Below are 20,294 nucleotides of genomic sequence, written 5' to 3'. Positions count from 1 at the left end.
GCTTTAATAATACTTTCTACCAGTTTTCCAGGGACAGAAGTTAAGCTAACTGGCCTGTAATTTCCGGGATCCCCTCTGGATCCCTTTTTGAAGATTGGCATTACATTTGCCACTTCCAGTCCTCAGGCACGGAGGAGGACCTGAGGGACAAGTTACATATTTTAGTTAGCAGATCAGCAATTTCACCTTTGAGTTCTTTGAGAACTCTCGGGTGGATGCCATCCGGGCCCGGTGATTTGTCAGTTTTTATATTGTCCATTAAGCTTAGAACTTCCTCTCTCGTTACCACTATTTGTCTCAGTTCCTCAGAATCCCTTCCTGCAAATGTTAGTTCAGGTTCAGGGATCTGCCCTATATCTTCCACTGTGAAGACAGATGCAAAGAATTCATTTAGCTTCTCTGCAATCTCCTTATCATTCTTTAGTACACCTTTGACTCCCTTATCATCCAAGAGTCCAATTGTCTCCCTAGATGGTCTCCTGCTTTGAATGTATTTATAGAATTTTTTGTTGTTGGTTTTTATGTTCTTAGCAATGTGCTCCTCAAATTCTTTTTTAGCATCCCTTATTGTCTTCTTGCATTTCTTTTGCCAGAGTTTGTGTTCTTTTTTATTTTCTTCATTTGGACAAGACTTCCATTTTTTGAAGGAAGACTTTTTGCCTCTAAGAGCTTCTTTGACTTTGCTCGTTAACCATGCTGGCATCTTCTTGGCCCTGGCAGTACCTTTTCTGATCTGCGGTATGCACTCCAGTTGAGCCTCTAATATAGTGTTTTTAAACAACTTCCAAGCATTTTCGAGTGATGTGACCCTCTGGACTTTGTTTTTCAGCTTTCTTTTTACCAATCCCCTCATTTTTGTGAAGTTTCCTCTTTTGAAGTCAAATGTGACCGTGTTGGATTTTCTTGGCAATTGGCCAGTTACATGTATGTTTAATTTAATAGCACTGTGGTCACTGCTCCCAATCGGTTCAACAACACTTACATCTCGCACCAGGTCCCGGTCCCCACTGAGGATTAAGTCCAGGGTTGCCGTCCCTCTGGTCGGTTCCATGACCAACTGGTCTAGGGAATAGTCATTTAGAATATCTAGAAACTTTGCTTCTTTGTCATGACTGGAACACATATGCAGCCAGTCTATGTCCGAGTAGTTGAAGTCACCCATTACTACCACATTTCCTAGTTTGGATGCTTCCTCAATTTCATATCTCATCTCAAGGTCTCCCTGAGCATTTTGATCAGGGGGACGATAGATCATTCCCAGTATTAAGTCCCTCCTGGGGCATGGTATCACCACCCACAACGATTCTGTGGAGGAGTCTGCCTCTTTTGGGGTTCGAGCTTGCTGGATTCAATGCCTTCTTTCACGTATAGAGCGACTCCGCTACCAATACGTCCTTCCCTGTCCTTCCGATATAGTTTATATCCAGGGATAACCGTATCCCACTGGTTTTCTCCATTCCACCAGGACTCCGTTATGCTCACTATATCAATGCTCTCCTCTAAGACCAAGCACTCCAGTTCTCCCATCTTGGTTCGCAGGCTCCTAGCATTAGCGTACAGTCACTTGTAAGCAGTGTCTCTCTTCAAGTGTCTTTGGCACTTGTGGTTAGGCCTGTGGTAATTTTGCTCTTCTGAATTTATATCCTGTGCCCCTGCTCTCACAATGCCTACTTCTAGGCCTACCCCTTTTAAAATTTCATCATTTCTTTGGTTTTTATCCCAGGGGGGAGGTTTATTCCGAACCGGACCTTTCTCAGCTCCTGTCGGGTTTCCCCCCTCAGTCAGTTTAAAAGCTGCTCTGCCACCTTTTTAATTTTAAGTGCCAGCAGTCTGGTTCCATTCTGGTTCAAGTGGAGCCCGTCCCTTTTGTACAGGCCCGGCTTGTCCCAAAATGTTCCCCAGTGCCTAACAAATCCAAACCCTTCCACCCGACACCATCGTCTCATCCACGCATTGAGACTGCGAAGCTGGGCCTGGCTGGCTGGTCTTGCGCGTGGAACCGGTAGGATTTCAGAGAAAGCCACCTTGGAGGTCCTGGCTTTCAGCATCCTACCTAGCAACCTAAATTTTGCTTCCAGGACCTCACGGCTGCATTTCCCCATGTCGTTGGTGCCAACGTGCACCACGACCACTGACTCCTTCCCAGCACTGTCTACCAAACTATCTAAACGACGGGCGATATCCGCAACCTTCGCACCAGGCAGGCAAAACACCTTGCGGTTTACACGCCCATCACACACCCCACTGTCTAAGTTCCTAATGATTGAATCACCCACTACAAGGATCCCTCCACCCCCTGGAGATATATCCTCGGCACGAGAGGATAGCTGCTCATCCCCCAAGGAATGGGTCCCTTCTAAGGGATTGTTTCCCTCTTCCTCAGCTGGATGCTCTCCTTCCCCGAGACCATCGTTCTCCATGATAGCAGGAGAGCTATCATCGTTGGAGTGGAACACAGCTATAACGTCCCTGAAGGCCTCCTCCACACACCTCTCTGCCTCTCTCAGCTTTTCCAGGTCCGCCACCTTGGCCTCAAGGAAATGAAGTCGTTCCCGGAGAGCCAGGAGCTCATTCCACCGAGAGCACACCCACAACTTCTGTCCAACAGGCAGATAGTCGTACATGCTGCAGGCGGTGCAAAACACTGGAAAGCCCCCACACCCCTGCTGGCTTCTTACCTGCATAGTTTTGTTTAAGGTTTATTACGTCAGTGGGTTGGAGTCTGCGGTTTAGTTGAGGTCAGGGAACAGACGGGCAGAGTGGGGGGCCCTGGCCTGTGCTTAGAGGAGACTGCTATTCTCCTGACAGAGGACTAGTGGCAAGTGTGGTTGAACAGTTAGCAGCTCTGATTGAAGCTCTGTGAGGGGAACAGGGCATCTCCTAGCAACTCTCAGCACCTTTCACTAACTACACTTCCCAGGATTCTTTGGGAGAAGCCATGACTGTCTAAAATGAAATAAAGGTCTGGTGTGGATGTGGTCAGGGACAGCTTTGGTTTAAATTTGGGTGGGAAGCTACATGTGCCTGCTGTAGAATAAAGAGGTGGAGGAAACCCTGAAAAGCAATGATACTGTTCACAATGTTTTCGTTTTGGAAAGGAAAGGGGCTTCCCCTCTGTCCAGTGCCCATCCATCCAATCTCCTCTACTCCCCTCCCCCCTGCCCCTCCCCAGGTAAGTGTTGGACTACGACCTGGGAGACCAGGGTTCAAATCCCCACACAGCCATGAAGCTGACTGGGTTACCTTGGGGCAGTCACTGCCTCTCAACCTCAGAGGAAGGCAATGGTAAAACCACATCTGAATACCATTTACCATGAAATCACTATTCAAAGGGTCGCCATAAGTCCGGTCGACTTGAAGGCAGTCCATTTCCATTTTCAAACATGATTGCAGAGAAATAAATCCCACTGAACTCAAAAAGTATGCAACTGATCAAACCCTCCCTCCCTTCTCCTCCCTCCTATCACCTCCCTCTTGCCCCTTCCCTCTCCATCCTCCTCCAATCCCCTTCTTCCCCTCCCCCTCCCCATGGTCAGTTTTACCTATCTTAAGCATGATTGCACAGGAGTAAATACCATTGAACTCAATAAGCATGCAAATGATCACACCTTCCCTCCCTGCCCCTTCCTTTGCCCCTCCCCCTCCAATCCCCTCCTTCCCCCTCCCCCTTCTTCCTCTCCCCTCTCTCCTCCCTTTCTCCTTTACTCTCCTCTCGCCTCCCCCTGCTCCTCTTCCATGGTCAGTTTTACCTATCCTAACCGTGATTACATAGGAGTAAATCCCATTGAAATCAATAAGCATGCAAATGATCAGACCTGCCTTTCCCCTCCTTCCCCTCTTCTCTCCCTTCCTCCTCCCCTCCCCTCTTCCTCCTTCCCTGCCCACTCCAGCCATCCCTCCCTCCCCCCTCTGGTCAGTTTTACCTATCCTAAGTGTGATTGCACAGGGGTAAATCCCACTGAACTCAATAAACATGCAAATGATAAAACTTGTTCTTCTCCTCCCTTCCCCCTCCTGCCTGCTCCGCTCCCCCTCCTCCCCTCTGCCCTCCCTCCCCTCCCTCCTCCTCCTCCTCTCCTCATCCCCATGTGGTCAGTTTCACCTATCCTAAGCATGATTGCAGGGGAGTAAATCCCACTGAACTCAATAAGCATGCAAATGATCAATCCATTCTTGGCAAACTTGCACAGGATCCCATTTCTTACCTCCTGGATTAAAAAGCAGGGAAATTCACGAATAGGCAAAAAACCTTGAGGTTTAAGAATGTACCTATAGCCAACATATATTTCTATCAAACTTTAAAAAGCAGGGAAATTGGGCAGCTATAGTGAATGCACCAGGGGAGCAGGAGACCTGACCTCCTGTCTGAGATATTGTACTGCCCTACAAATTTGTAAAAATGCAAACACAGTCCAATCCACTTCCTGTGTAGCTTGGAAGAATTTGGTAACATGTGCCTCTGAGCATATGGTGAGTGGTGGCAACACCTGCAATCAGCCCAAAAAATTGAAACAAGAAATGTGCTGTGCTGATCTTGTTTGAGCAGGGAGGAAGCAACATTGTTAAGACAGTTGTCATAGTTCAGATGGTCACTTTAAATATGTCTGATTTCCTTTGCAATGTTAGTGAAGTTTCCTATACCAAATCATTTTCTTTTATTTCTATTTCTGTGAATATGTGAAGGACAGCAACACTTTGCAAAATTTACACTAAAAACTCCCAAAATAACTGTGGAAGAATGGCACTGACTATTCTGCAGAATAGTCTCCATTGGACATCAGGAGTGTCTCAGTTTGCACAAGATAAAACAGTGGGAGGTGAAATATATTCTAGCAAAATTCTAGGTGTGCTCTATGTTTTTAATTGACCATGCCCACCTTGCCTTAAATGAAGTGGTTTAAACATCGCAGGCTGAATACATGCATCTTGGGCAGGCCAAGTTTGTTTTTTTCAACAGCTGGATTCATTCCTGAAGTAGCAACATATTGTAATCAGTCTGATTTTACATCAAACTGCAGTTTCAGATTCAACTGTGAATGCACCCAAAATAGAAATAGAACATAACCTCCAATGTGAAACACAAAAGGCTGTCTTCATCATATGACACTGACCAATAAAAAGGCTTTGAAATTAATAAAAATAAATTTGGCACAGGTTTCTAAACTGAATAATGAGAGAAATAAAATTTTCTAGAATAGATTCTCTGTAGAAACAATAGTAACACAGGAATGAAGCAAAGTAAGAAGAACACCAACAAATAAAAAAAAGTAATCTTTGGAGATGGCAGGTATTGCTACCACTCACCATATGCTCAGAGGCACATGTTACCAAATTCTTCCAAGCTACACAGGAAGTGGATTGGACTGTGAAAGACCAACCCAAATTGTGTTTGCATTTTTACAGATTTGTAGGGCAGTACAATATCTCAGAGAGGAGGTCAGGTCTCTTGCTCCCCTGGTGCATTCAGTATAGCTGCCCAATTTCCCTGCTTTTTCATGTTTGATAGAAATATCTGTTGGCTATAGGTACATTCTTAAACTGCAAGGTTTTTTGCCTATTAGTGAATTATTTAATATGCAGCTACATTTTTATTTGTTAAGGATGTGTAGGTAGGTAGGTAGGTAGTTTAGAAAAACTGCATGCCTTTGGTTTTACAATAATCGATTAATATATAATATTAATATATATTAGATATTAGATATAATAAATCTAATATTAATTAATATTAATGTTACTGTTAATGCTAGATATAATAATATATCTAATATTAATATATTAATATTATATTAATATCTAAGGAGCACATCCATTTTAAAAATTGAAGCTTTAAATTTCTCACAAGAATCTTACATTGGTAAAAGGTCACTCAACCAGGTTCACTCCATGTAAATAAAACTGAATCAGAAACTATGATAAGGAATAATAATAGGAATCAATATAGAAGTTATTGGGGGGAGGGTTAAGACTTATTTATTTAAATATTACATGTATATCCCACCTTTCTTTTCATGATAGAAACCCAAGGTGGCTTATATATGGTTCCCAGGCGGTCTCCCATCCAGGCACTGACCAGACCATGCTGGCCTCATGTGCCTTCAGACCATAGCCTGGGATCTATATTCTATATTCTATACATTGTTATCTATATTCTATGCTTTGAATATTATTTGAAAATGTGTTTTGTTTGCAGTACAGGGCTGTGGATACAAATCCTTTATCCATCTATGTTATGCAACCATTATGGGACAGACTTGTAAAGGTAAGAGTCTTACTGCAGGTGAAGATAACTATACATTTGGGAAAGGATTTCATGACTTTCTGTGTTCTGGATTGGATATTTTGGCCAGGTAGAAACAACTACTATATACAAATTGACATTGAAATTACATTATTATTTCCTTAGCTAAATAAATAATTATTAAATTATTAAATTATTTCCATAGCCTTTTCAACTAAGTCAAGACAGAAGTGAGGACACAGAAGAGATTAGGAGAATAAAGATGAAAAAGTGGGAAATGGGGGGATTATGTATGTCAAGAGTGCCCATAAACCACAGTGCTGCATGGGATTCTGCCTAGATATTATGTTCTTTGTGTGTTCACGGCTCCTGTTTTCAGCTATACCAAATGAAGCTTCATGTGTGCACATAGGATGCTTTAGCCATGGGCAATGGTGGGAGACCATGTTTGAATGTATGGAGCATATACGGATAAAAGCTGTTCTGAACACCATAGAAGACAATATTTGTACTACTGTCAGATGTGTTAGGCATCTAAGTGTATCTGCAGAATGCTGTTTTTTATTATAATAAACTGTTTAAAAGCTTAGAATGCACAGAATTTGGATGGGAATTTTCATTAGATTGCCAATATTATGACTTTTTCTTCAAACCATTATAAAAGAGATATCTGTCTTCCATTAAACTATATATTCTAGATATTGATAGTATAATTTATTTTACTTCTAACATATGATAAGGAAATTGTGTCTGCTCACTTGGGGTATTTACTCCAGGGAGCAGCTTTTCCTCTAAGAAATTAAAGCCATTACACTGATTACAGAAAAGGATGACTGCTTTTTACTGAGGTTGGGGGAAACAACATAGATAATAACCTTCAACGTAAATATATATCCATCTGTAATGATCCTGAAGGAAATAATATCACATAAATGCTAAGTGCATCTTAGTCTCTTGCAACAAATACAACATTCCTTTTTCATATCTGTGGACAGAATATTTAGGTTCAATAAAGATTAAGGTATTGTCTCAGTGATATATGGAAATAAATATATTTTTATTGGATTCCCAGATTAGTCTGTTTTAAATGGTATACATATTCCATACCATAACAGAAGGAAAAGTATTGTTCACATCATGGGTCACCTACTTTTGGGAGGTCACTAGGCACATTTTGAATTTTGAAAAAGTGCCATGGGCTCCAGTCACAAAATAGTTGCTGGGTGGGGGTGGGGTTGTCATAACACAAACATCTAAAAGAGCAGAAAAAGAGACAAGACCACAAAATGGTGCAAGTATGTGTGCCCCCCCATCAGCCATCCATCAGTGGGGGGGAAAAGGAAATGGAGGTCAGGGTATTTATTTAGTTATTTATTAGATTTACTGTATATCCCACCCTTCCTCCCAGTAGGAGCCCAGGGTAGCAAACAAAAGCACTAAACACTCTAAAACATCATAAAAACAGACTTTAAAATATATTACAACAAAATATCCCTAAAAACATATTAAAACAAAACATCTCTAAAAACATCTCTTTTAAAAAAAGCTTAAAAACTTTTTAAAAACATCTTGGGAAACACCTTGAAAAGCAATTCCAACACAGACCACAGACTAGGATAAAGTCTGTACTTAAAAGGCTTATTGAAAGAGGAAGCGAGAGGTAGCGGGACGTTGCCCGCATTCTCCACCAGCTTAACAGCCTTCAGTAGGCGCCGAAAAGATAACAGAGATGGCGCCTGTTTAATATTTAAGGAGAGGGGATTCCTGACTTCCGGGAAGGGTGACTTAGCCTGTGCCTGCTTTTGAGACGGGCTCCTGCCTCAAAAGAAGCTTATTCAGATATATCAGTCAGTTTTTTCTTTTTTTTTTGACTGATTAAACTTCTCCCGGGCAGGGAGAAACGAAGAGATTAACCTCAAAGCCTATTTTTGTTGGGACGACCAGATCTCATTAATTTATGGGACGAGGTCCAGCCGACGAAGGTGGGACGGATTTTCAACAGCAAGCTCTATCTGTTAAAGCGAACGTTCATCTTATCTTCTAAGAGAGAACGCACTAACAGGCAAGCACCCTTCTTTCTATATTTTTCTTTTACTTGACTTAAATTGTTGCTGTTTAAAAGAGATTTGCCAGATTGATCGGTTTTTGACATCTCACTGGGGAGCCATAACTTCTCTCTGCTACGCACTAATTAATAGCTTATCTCTGTTTTTGTTGCAAAAAGCTGTCCTGGATTTGCATTCTAAAGATATACACAGAAGAGGGATTTCTATTCCAGATTTTTATTTTGAAAAATATTATACTGTTTTGAGACTACTCTCTTTTTGGTCTATTTTATTTTGACGAATCTGTTTCTTGACGATTGCCATTAATTGTTTCGATCCTGGGAACTGCATTTTGTTTACTTAACTATTGGAGAGATAAGGCTGTCTGCTCTGTTTATACTGTGATGTCACCAAGTTTGGAGTATTAACCCAATTGTTGCTGAAATAAGAAGTGGTTTTCCTATATTTTTCTTTTAAAATGGCAATTAAGAAAGTGGCTGAAAATCTGGAAATAACTATGTTTCAGAAAATAATGGATGAGATTGAGATAACGAAAATTGAATTGAGTAAAATGAAGCAGGAGATTAAAGATATAAGGGTCCCTGTGAGAGAGGTGACCCTGGAAGGGGTCCCTGTGAGAGAGGAGACCCCGGAGATTGGAACAGGGGTCCCTGTGAGAGAGGAGACCCTGGAGACTGGAATAGGGGTCCCTGTGAGAGAGGAGATCCCGGAGATTGGAACCAACGTGGAACAGGAACAAGATTTGGAGTCTATGGACTTTAGAAATAAAATCTATTGTTTGGAACTCAATGTTATCTCTGAAGAAATTAATGAAGATTCTAGAGATAAAGTTATCAATGGCATGGATAATCTTCTGGACTGGAATGATGTGATGGAGCCCAATATAGAGAAAATCTATGGAATTAACTGCAGCCATGTGACAATGGAAAAACTTTTAAGAGATGACCCAGTGTATTTTGAAAAAAAGAACAGAGATATGATTTTACAGCAGTATTTCAGCAACCTATTCAGAATGGATGGCAAGAAAATATTTGGGATAGAGGTAATTCCCATCAGACTCTTACTATATGACTATGGCTTTGACAGCAAGATTATTATGGAATACTGATAATGGAAGATTGGATATTGAAATTACTGGACTTAACAAGACTACTGAAGATGGAAGATGGAAAATGGAACTAATAGAGATAATAGAACAATGGCTACTGAAATTACTGAACCTAACAGATTCTGATGTGATGGATTAATTGAAATGTTTATTTTGACTATGGTTATGACAATAAGATTATCATAATTAGTAATGAGATGGATTAATCGATATGCTTATCTGGAAAAAAAAATTGATAGATATATTTCTTAAAGAATTGAAACCTCTCTTTGACTTTTTGTGGAAAGAATAAAGTAATGTTTATGAGATTTGATGATTAAGTAAGATAACTACTGGAGGAAAGTGATTTTATAATATGACTTAAGAGACAGGATTGTTATATATTATAGACTTATAACTGATTTGATCTTTGACAAATGGGAAGTCAATATTTTACTCTTTATTTTTTATTTTTGTTTTTTTTTTCTTTTTTTCTTTTTGTTTAACTATTTTTGATTTTGTTTTTTGTCTTTGAATGTTTTATGATTTTGTCTTGTATGTTTTATGAAAATCTGAATAAAAATTATTGAAAAAAAAAAAAAGGAGAGGGGATTCCAAATGCAAGATGCCACTACACTAAAGGTCCGCTTCCTGTTGTGTGGAACAGACCTACTGATAAGATGGTATCTGCAGGAGGCCCTCACCTGCAGAGCATAGTGATTGACTGGGTATATAATGGATAAGATGGTCTTTCGGGTATCCTGGTCTCAAGCTGTATAGGGCTTTGTACACCAAAACCAGAACCAGAATAGGTAGCCAGTGCAATTCTTTCAGCAGCAGGGTGACATGTTGTCAATACGTGCCTCAGTGAGCAGTCTAGCCACTGCATTTTGCACCAGCTGCAGCTTCTGGACCAACCTCAAGGTCAGCCCCACATAGAGCACATTACAGTAATCCAGCCTGGAGGTTACCAGTCCACAGGCAACAGTGGTCAGGCTATCCCAGTCCAGAAATGGCTGCAGCCATCATTCCAGCAGAAGCTGGTAAAAGGCACTCCTACCCACTGAAGTCACCTGGGCCTCTAGTGACAAAGATGGATCAAGGAGCACCCCCAGACTATGGACCAACCAATGCCTTACTCTGATCTTTGTAATCTGTTCTGAAGGTTTTGGGGCTAAAGAGCAGAGTAAAAATATGCTTAAATAATATACTGGAATGTGTGTGTGCCCACTACTGATAATCATAAATGCTAACAATCACAAGCTGTTATACTCAATATTTAAATAACTGATTGATTGATTGATTAATTGATATCCCATCTTTCCTCCCAGAAGGCCAGGGTACCAAACAAAAACACTAAAAACACTCTAAACCATCTTAAAAACAGACTTTAAAATATATTAAAACAAAACATCCTTGAAAACATATTAAAACAAAACATCTTTTTTAAAAAAGCTTTAAAAAATCTAAAAAAGCAATTCTAACACTGGGATAAGGTCTCTACATAAAAGGTTTGTTGGAAGAGGAAGGTCTTCAATGGGCACCAAAAAGATAACAGAGATGGTGCCTGTCTAATATTTAAGGGGAGGGAATTCCAAAGGGTGGGTGCTACAACACTAACGTCTCGCCTCCTATGTTTTGCAGAACAGTCCTCCTGATAAGGTGGTATCTGCAGGAGGCCCTTACCTGCAGAGCATAGTGATCAACTGGGTATATAAGGAGTAAGTAGATCTTTCCGATATCCTGGTGCCAAGCTGCATACACTAAAACCAGAACCTTGAACTTGCCCTGATACCTAATGGGCAGCCAGTGCAATTCTTTCAGCAGCAGAGTAACATGTTGGTGACATCCTGCCCCAGTGAGCAGTTGTGCCACCACATTTTGCACCAGCTGCAGCTTCTGGACCAGTCTCGGGTAGTCCCACATAGAGCACATTACAGTAATCTAACCTGGAGGTTACCAGTGGTCAGCCTATCCTGGTCCAGAAACAGCAGCAGCTGTCTTACAAGCCAAAGCTGGTAAAAGGTACTCCTATCCACTGAGGTCACCTGGGCCTCTAGCGACAAAGATGGAGCCAGGAGCACGCCCAGACTACAAACCTGCTCTTGAGGGAGTACAACCACATCCAATGCAGGCATTTGATCAATTATCAAAACTCAGGAAGCACCAACCTACAGTGCCTCCTTCGTGCTAGGATTCAGAGTCAGTTTATTGGCACTCATCCAGCCCACCACAGAGTCCAGGCACTGGTCTAGACGTTGCATGGCCTATCCTGATTCAGATGTTACAGAGAAAAAGAGCTGGGTATCATCAGCATACTTCTGACACCTCACCCCAAATCTCCTGATGACCACTCCCAAGGGCTTCATATAGGTATTAAAAAGCACTGGGGACAAGATGGTACCCTGTGGCACCCCAGATCACACCTGCCAGGGGGCCGACAGACAATCACCCAGTGCTATTCTCTGAAAACAACCCTGGAGGTAGAATCAGAACCACTGTAAAACAGTACCTATGATACCCATCTCATCAAGTCAGCTCAGAAGGATGTTAAGATGGCTGCAGAGAAATCAACAAAGAATAACAGGGTTGCACTCCCCCTGACCTTCTCCTGATACAGGTCATCCATCAGGACGACCAAGGCCAAATCCCAAGTCCCATAACCAGGCCTGAACCCAGACTGAAATGGGTCAAGATAATTTGTTTCATCCAAGAGTACTTGCAATTGCTGAGCCACAGTCCTTTCAATCACCGTCCCTATAAAAGGGGGTATTTGTGACCAGGTGGCAGTTGTCACAAACCAATGGGTCCAGGGTGGGCTTTTTCAGGAGTGATTGGATCACCTCCTCTTTCAGGTCCACTGAAACCACTCCCTTCCACAATGATGTGTTGACCACATGCTGGATCCACTTGGTCAACCCCCCTCGGAAAGCCTTCATAAGCCAAGAAGGGCAAGCGTCAAGAGGACATGTTGCTGGCTGCATCATTGCAAGCACCTTATCCATGTCATCAGGCTGCATCAACTGAAACCGGTCCCAAGAAGTTGCAGCAGATGTTGCACTGGACACCTCACTGGGGACTTCAGTAGATGTGGATGGGACATCATGATTGCTACAGAGGCAAGCAACTTTACCCTGAAAGTGCTCTGCAAACAATTCACAGTGGGCCTTCAAAGGGTGTAAAACTCCATTTCCTGGAGTTGATGTCAACAGACCCCTGACAATACAGAAAAGCTCCAGTGGACAGCTACTTGAGGATGCGATGGTGGCTGAGAAGTGGGCCATGAGAAGATATGTGTGTGTGTGAGATTGATGTTAGATGAGCTGCAGAATTCTGTACTAGCCTTGACTTTTGAACTATGTTCACGGCAGCTCACATAAAGTACTTTAAAATAATACAAACAGAAGGTTACCAAACAGTGGATCAGAGTAGCAGATGATACAGCTGGTAAATCAGCCAGAACTGATAAAATCTCCTAGCCGCTGTTACCACCTGAGCATCAGACAGCAAAGTAGCACACCAGGGCTATGAACTTGATCCTTCAGGTTGAGTGTAATCCTCTGGAATTCCCCCAAAAGGAAGAAACCTCCACAAAGCAGGGCCCTCATTCTCAGTTCCCTCCATTGAAAAGGATTTGATGGTCCAGAGTATCAAAGACTGCTGTGAGGTCTGGCACAACCAATATAGCCGCATTTCTCTGCCCAAATCCAGGTTAGATTTTTTAACCAAGCCCACTAAAGTAGTTTTTGTTTCAAAGCCTCATCTAAACCCAGACTGCTATGGGTTACATAAGCGCATTCTCCAGGATAAATTGGGTTTGCTGTGCCATTGCAAAAATAGGACTAGCTATTTGGAATGGGGCCACTATAAAGTCTTCCACAATGGTTTCGGGCGACCTCAACATCATCTCTGGTATCTATCCAAAAAATTCACCATGCAGTCTGATGGCCAATAAAATAGAATGCCCAGCCTGGTTCTTCGTGCCAAGAACATTGCATTTTTGTTAGGAGTTAGGTATAAGAAACGTTCTATAAGCAAATATGTCTATACAGATTTCCTCTAGCTGTAGGCACTGTTCCTTACCAGATTCTTTGCCAAGTACCTTGACCTAGAAAACAAAGCTAATGTTGATGAACGTGTGCCTGAATTAGATAATGCATTTGTGATGCTTTTTTGCCCCCAAACGCATCCTAACCAACAGTATTTAAAGATCAGCCACATCTGAGGAGTGAAATCAGGACTGTGTGACAGGGACATCTTCACAGTCCTCTGTCTTCCAGTATATTATCTCTAACCCTGGACCTTCTCTGTTATGATATCACTTGGTTCCCTGGTCTTTCCTCCTTATAATTCTGTCATTTTCCCATGCAGCTAGAACACATTGTCTGGGTGCCAGAACTCTCAACAGAGATGGTACCTTTACTTGCACAATGTGCTGCAAGATCCTAGGAAGAGCCAATAGCTGTCTGTAGTAAACCTGTAATACAGGACAAAGAAGAGGAATTAGCAGTGAGAGAATGGGTAGTTTTCTTAGCAGAGGTGGTCAATCTTATTATAAATGTACTATAAGGGAAGGGCTGTAGCTCAATGGTAGAGCATTTGCCTTGTACGCAGATGGTCACAGGTTCAATCCATGGCATCTCCAGGTAGGGCTGGGAGAGACCCCTATCTGAAACCCTGGAGAGCTGCTGTCAGTCAGTGTAGGTAATACAGAGCTAGATGGATCATTGGTCCAACTCAGTATAAGGCAGCTTCCCATATCCCTAACTCTAATATGTTATTTGTTAAAACTTGATGTTCCTTGTGGAGAAGTAAAAATATTCTATAATAAGTGACTTCTTTAAAACACACTATAATTGACTTTACCATAGCTACATACATATGTTTCTGAGTGATTATAAGAAATTAATGGGTTTGCAGACTTACACTTACAATATGACACTTACGAACACAGACAACTGCTGACTGTTGAACTCCAAACTACCACACAGTGGTGCTGCAGCCTTTTGTGGATTTCTGCTACATAAACAGTATGAAAACCTTTTCTATGACACCATAACAACTTTGCAAATATAAGCAGGAACATTCCAGTTTTACAAATGTAATATTTCTTTCCTTCTTTTAAATTATGCAGATAGTGCCCTTGTGGATTGCTCCTAATCTTTTAAGTTTCACTGGATTCATGATGATTTTAATTAATTATTTTATATTATCCTTTTATGACTGGGACTACACTACATCAGGTAACATTATCCATTTGGTTTTTTTATATCCTGATCCTTTTTCCAACAATGCATGAGCAGAGGGAGTGGGATTCTACTGTATGTTCACAGTGGGCTGTGGTGAACCAATATAGGATGAAGCTGTGGACAGCCGAGCCACCCTGGCACACTGAAGGCAAACCAATGTGATATTAACTCTACTTCCTACACCACTGTTGTGATACCTGAACATTGGTCAATTCAGAAGCCTACAGTAGTAGCCATCAAAGCCTATTCTTACAGTTAGGTGGTGTGTAAGCAGATCAGCAACCCACTCAACATGCACACATGCACATGAAAAAGAAGCTTTGGATTCAGAGTCTTTGCAGATCCACTGTTTAGAGGCCAGTTGGAAGATCAATGCTTTGGGTTACAAAATGCTCTAAGCTGGTAATTTGTTTGACATATCTTTGACACTTATGGGTTTGTGGGTTGATTCTGTTCTATGGGAAAGATGTTTGAAAATGTCTATAAGTTATAAGTTATTATGATAAGATTTTACTGCTGTACCCAGTTGTAATAGAGCCAAAATAGAAAGAAAGAAAATAAATGTGTTAAAATGAATTCTATTTGAAGCACATTGTATTTTTGCTAGAAGTTTAATATTGCTTCCTCTTCTGATTCACACATGTAGGTTTAACTGAAATCCTGTTACTGAGTTCTGCTGACCATGCTATGCAGACTGTAGGATTAGGGTCCCAGTGTTGATACAACGGGGCACCTCTGATTGTAACAGCTGGCCTTGCACCACATTTGCAAAATAATGTAAACTTGAGTGTTTCAACTCCATTCATGGTGTTTCTCTTAATTCTATAGCTTGAAAATTTGCAGCTCAGAATGAAATGCATTATTTGCCATCAGAACAATACAGCATCTTAACTATAAAATAGCATTATGCAGGTACCAGGGTCAGTTGAGGGTATCTGGGATTCCCACATTAACTAGGATTTGAAATCAGGACTTAAAACTTTGATTAGAACATTGCTTAGTTTAAATAAATGTATGTACATTTTAAATCTACTTCTTCTACAATGCTAATGGATTTTAAACTTACTTGGTTTTTAAAAAAATTAATATTAGCATTTTCTGTAAGTCTAATGTGTAGAACAAACTATTCGGTCAGTGATGTGGAATCCTATTAAGTTCCATTGAAGTCACGGGTGGTTACCTCTGCGTAGGTATGTATAGAATTGCACTGTAGTTCTCAAAGTTGGGGAACAATGCATTTTGAGCCTATTTTCATTTGACTGGACATGCACAATCCATATACAAATATTGCATCCAACATGTGGACATCCAACAGGCCTAGATGCTGAGAAAAAAGCACCCCAGACACAGCTGAAGCCCTTCAGCCAGACGCAGACAGTGAACAGGATACTCCCCCCTCACCTGCAGAACGTAGACAACAGAAGGTCAGGCAGAAGAGGGGCAGGCCTGTCCACTTAAGGCCAAAACGCTGATGGCTCACACCTGCTGACAAACCTGCTCCTTAAAAGTCAAACCTTGGCTTCAGCTTGTGGCTGACTATAATGTCAGGTGTGACCACTGTGTGGCTTCCTATCCCCTGAACCTTGACTTGGACTGATATCTCGGCAAACTAGACCCGGACCTTCACTGACGTCTCTTCTGGATTTCTGGCTTGGCACGTAAGCTTTGAACGGCCTCTGCCCTTATCTTGCTTCCTCCTTGCTAGCCTGGCAGATTTATAGCCAAGCTGCCGGCTGAGGACTTACGGCCTGGCAATTACCAAGGAATCTCCAGCCCTGCCTGCACCCCCACTGACACTGCTGTCTCAGTGAAGAGCTGACACTACCCCTGTTGGGAGCTATACTGTGTTGCTTCCACACTTACCAATGAAGAAGCCTTCAGGTATTTTGCAAGACTAGGGTAGGGGAATGAAAGTGACCTGTAGAAAGACACCAATAGCACATTCAGGGGTGTTACATTTTAGAGTGGGGAAATTACATGGGGGAAAGGTTATACTCCCCATACCTTAGTGCCACCACTCCAGTTAAACATAAAATAAGATGTAATATGATTTGATCAGAGGTCTACCATCATAACTGTTTCACTCTCTGCACTAGGCCTATGTTACAGTGAAGATTTGCGATTTCACAAATCTCTGGAAGCTGAGCAGAAGGATGTATATCTTTACTGTAAAACAGACATATAAGAAAAACCTGAGTCTCTCAGCTGGGTTTTATGTTTTAATATTTTTATTTTATGCCTGAAGGGTTGGTTTTAGTGAAATTTAATGCCTGCAATCCTTTACAGGAATATTGTGAGCTGTCCTGCGTACCGTCAAATTGAAGGATATAAATTAAATAAATATTTAACCCTTTTGGTGTGGTATTTGAATATATCATGAAGTATGGGTTTTAAAATGCATACCCTAAAAAATGTCGTGTCAAGCTCATTTCTTAAGGCTGGGTTGTATATTGATATTTATTACCAAACATTATGAAGTACTCATTTCTAGAATTTATCTCAGTGTTTCATTTTCTTTTGGGCAGGTTCCAGTCCTGGATTTATTCCGACATGGGTTTGGATTTTTTGTGCTTTTGCCACCTTCTGTGCTTATGCATTAGGTAAAGTGTTATTACAAAACTTACATAGCTAATGTCTCTGGATATTGTTAACAAAATTGCTTATGCTTCTATTTACATATATATACATATGTTACACATGTATTCATAGAAACACAACTTTGGGATCTTTGATCTTAAGAGAATTGCATCCCACAGTAGTTATTGTTACTGCTGATTATAAATGCCAATACAGTCTTGCTTACTTGGGGAAATTAGCAAGAAACAAATATCAAGATAAATTCCGATAAAAAAATTATTTAAACAAAGTGGCAGAAAATAGTAAAATAGTTTTGCGTCTTGAAGTGCCAATGAGCAGTATAAAATAGCAAATGGTTATTTGTAACAAATTGCTACCCCAATTCACTTTTCCTGAGCCATCAGTTTATACTTAAACACTTTCTATTATAGAAATAGACACAGGTGGTAGGGAATTTGCCATACTTGAAACTAGGCATATGCTGGGGATCACACTGGAAGCATAAATGCACTGGGGGAGTGCTTGAATGCAAATTGCTGGGATTTGGATATTGCAAGGTTAGAAAAATAGTGAGATTAGGAAAATTAAAAAAGTAGATACAGGAGAGAAAAGCAAGATGTTAAACTTACCTCCCCTGAGGGAGAGTAGTAAGAGATAGTTTCTTGACTTTCACCTTGACCTGTGGGTTTGTGGTCACTGCTATATACAGATCCTTGGCAGCAGTTTAATAAGCTGCAGCAGCAACCCTGGACTTTATATAAGCTCAGGACCTGGTGCAAGATTTAGATGTTGTTGAACCGATTGGGAGCAGTGACCATAGTGCCATTAAATTAAACATACATGTAAATAGCCAATTGCCAAGAAAATTCAACATGGTCATATTTGACTTGAAAAGAGGAAACTTCCCAGAAATGAGGGGATAAGTAAAAAGAAAGTTGGAAGACAGCATCAAGAGGATCAAATCCATCCAAAATGCTTGGGAATTGTTTGAAATCACAATATTAGAAGCTCAACTGGAGAGTATACCACAGATCAGCAAAGGTACTATCAGGGCAAAGTTGACAAACAAAGTTAAATGATCTATTAGAGGCAAGAAGGTTTTTTTCAAAAAATTGAAGTGTTGTCCAAATGAGGAGAATAAAAAAGAATACAAACTCTGGCAAAAAAATAATGCAAGAAGACAATAAGGGATGCTAAAGAAGAATTTGAAGAGCACATTGCTAAAAACCTAAATCAACAACAAAACATTCTTTGAATACATTCAGAGCAGGAGATCATCTAGGGAGGCGGTTGGATCCTTGGACGACAAGGGAGTCGAAGGTGTGCTAAAGCAGGATAAGGAGATTTCAGAAAAGCTAAATGAATACTTTGCATCTGTCTTCACAGTGGAAGATATAGGGCCGATCTCTGTGCCTGAACTAACTTTTGCAGGATGGGAGTCTGAGGAACTGGGGCAGATAGTGGCGACAAGAGGTAAATCCTAGACTTAATAGACAAAAACAGACAAATTGCTGGGTCTGGATGGCATCCACCTGAGAGTTCTCAAAAAAATTCAAAAGTGAGATAGCTGATCTTTTAAGAAAAATATGTAACTTGTCCCTCAGGTCTGCCTCAGTAGCCAATGTAATGCCAATATTTAAAAAGAGATCCAGGGAGGATCCTGGAAATTACAGGCCAGTTAGCTTAATGTCTGTGCTAGGAAAACTGGTAGAAAGTATTGTTAAAGATAAAATAACCAAACATACAGAAGAACAAACCTTGCTGAAGCAGAATCAGCATGGCTTCTGCAAGGGTAAATCTAGTCTCACCAAGTTATTGGAGTTCTTTGAGAGTGTCAACAAGGATATAGATAGAGGCGATCCAATTGACATAATGTACTTGGACTTTCAAAAAGCGTTTGACAAGGTGCCTCACAAAAGACTATTGAGTAAGCTTAGCAGTCATGGAATAAGAAGAGAGGTCCTCTTGTGGATCAGGAACTGGTTAAGCAACAGGAAGCAGTGAGTAGAAATCAATAGACAGTTCTCCCAATGGAGGGCTATAGAAAGTGGAGTCCCCAAGGATCAGTATTGGGATCTGTGCCTTTTTAATTGTTTATACATGATCTAGAGTTAGGGGTGAGCTGTGAGGTGGCCAAGTGTGCTGATGAGGCTAAATTGTTCAGGGTTGTTAAAACAAAAAGGACCTCTCCAAACTGAGTGAATGAGTGGTAAAATGGCAAATGCAATTCAGTGTAAAAAAAAGTGTAAAATTGTGCATACTGGAGTAAAAAAACTTAATTTTACATATACGGTCATGGGGTTTGGCAGTGATTGACCAGGAATGAGAACTTGGGGTTGGAGTCGATAACTTGATGAAGATGTCATCCTAGTCCAGTGTGCGGCAGCTGTGAAAAAGGCGAATCCCATGCAAGGAAACTTTAGGAAAGGTATTGAAAATAAAACTGCCAATATCATAATGCCATTATATAAATATATATTGCAGCCACATTTGGAACACTGTGTACAGTGAATGCAACAGCAGTACCCTTTAAATAAATCTATGGGCCAAGTGTTTCAAATTGGCCAAAGCTGGTTTCAGTTCTTCCCCTCCCAGGTCAGCCAAGACTAGGAATGTGCCTAGGGCTGCCAGGAGACAGGTGGACAGATAGATTGGATCGCCTGTCCCCCATTCCCAAATTCCTCACCACTGAGCAGCAGTCAGATGGGTCAGTGTCTTGGAACAACCTCCTGGGCAAAAGACTGAAAAGTTTGGGAATCTGCTAGATAGTTACAAGGAAGAAGCTTCCTAATGTGCATTAATTCTTAACACAAAGGATCATTACCTTAAGGACAGGGCCTGATGGAAGGGACATTAAATGCTAATTAACAAATATATGCTGATTAAGTAAGTACTGAGTTGTTGCCGGGTATATCAATATAAGTTTTTCACTGCAGAGTTGCACAAGAGGTCTCTGGGCAATCAGAACTTGCAGTCATGTGACTGAGGTGTCCCTCATGGGGGAAAAGTGATGACACTTTTTCAGGAGATGCAAGTTTGGATTCTACTTACCAGTGAAAGATGCTTGCTGGAGAAAT

The 20,294-nt window shown here is 41.1% G+C and overlaps 1 protein-coding gene across 1 annotated transcript in view; it reads left to right on the top strand.

The window, feature by feature from the left end:
* LOC133371201 (ethanolaminephosphotransferase 1-like) overlaps nucleotides 1-20,294 on the top strand; it is a 160,598-nt gene that overhangs the window by 85,954 nt on the left and 54,350 nt on the right. Inside the window, exons 3-6 of the mRNA XM_061598376.1 lie at nucleotides 6,191-6,259; nucleotides 14,526-14,634; nucleotides 17,166-17,240; nucleotides 18,604-18,690. Of these exons, the coding sequence (XP_061454360.1) occupies nucleotides 6,191-6,259; nucleotides 14,526-14,634; nucleotides 17,166-17,240; nucleotides 18,604-18,690 (340 nt within the window). The remainder of the gene's footprint in view (nucleotides 1-6,190; nucleotides 6,260-14,525; nucleotides 14,635-17,165; nucleotides 17,241-18,603; nucleotides 18,691-20,294) is intronic.

Source organism: Rhineura floridana, chromosome 1, assembly GCF_030035675.1.
Source record: "Rhineura floridana isolate rRhiFlo1 chromosome 1, rRhiFlo1.hap2, whole genome shotgun sequence".
NCBI classification, from domain to species: Eukaryota; Metazoa; Chordata; class Lepidosauria; order Squamata; family Rhineuridae; genus Rhineura; species Rhineura floridana.
This window is presented reverse-complemented; position numbering and strand designations above follow the sequence as displayed.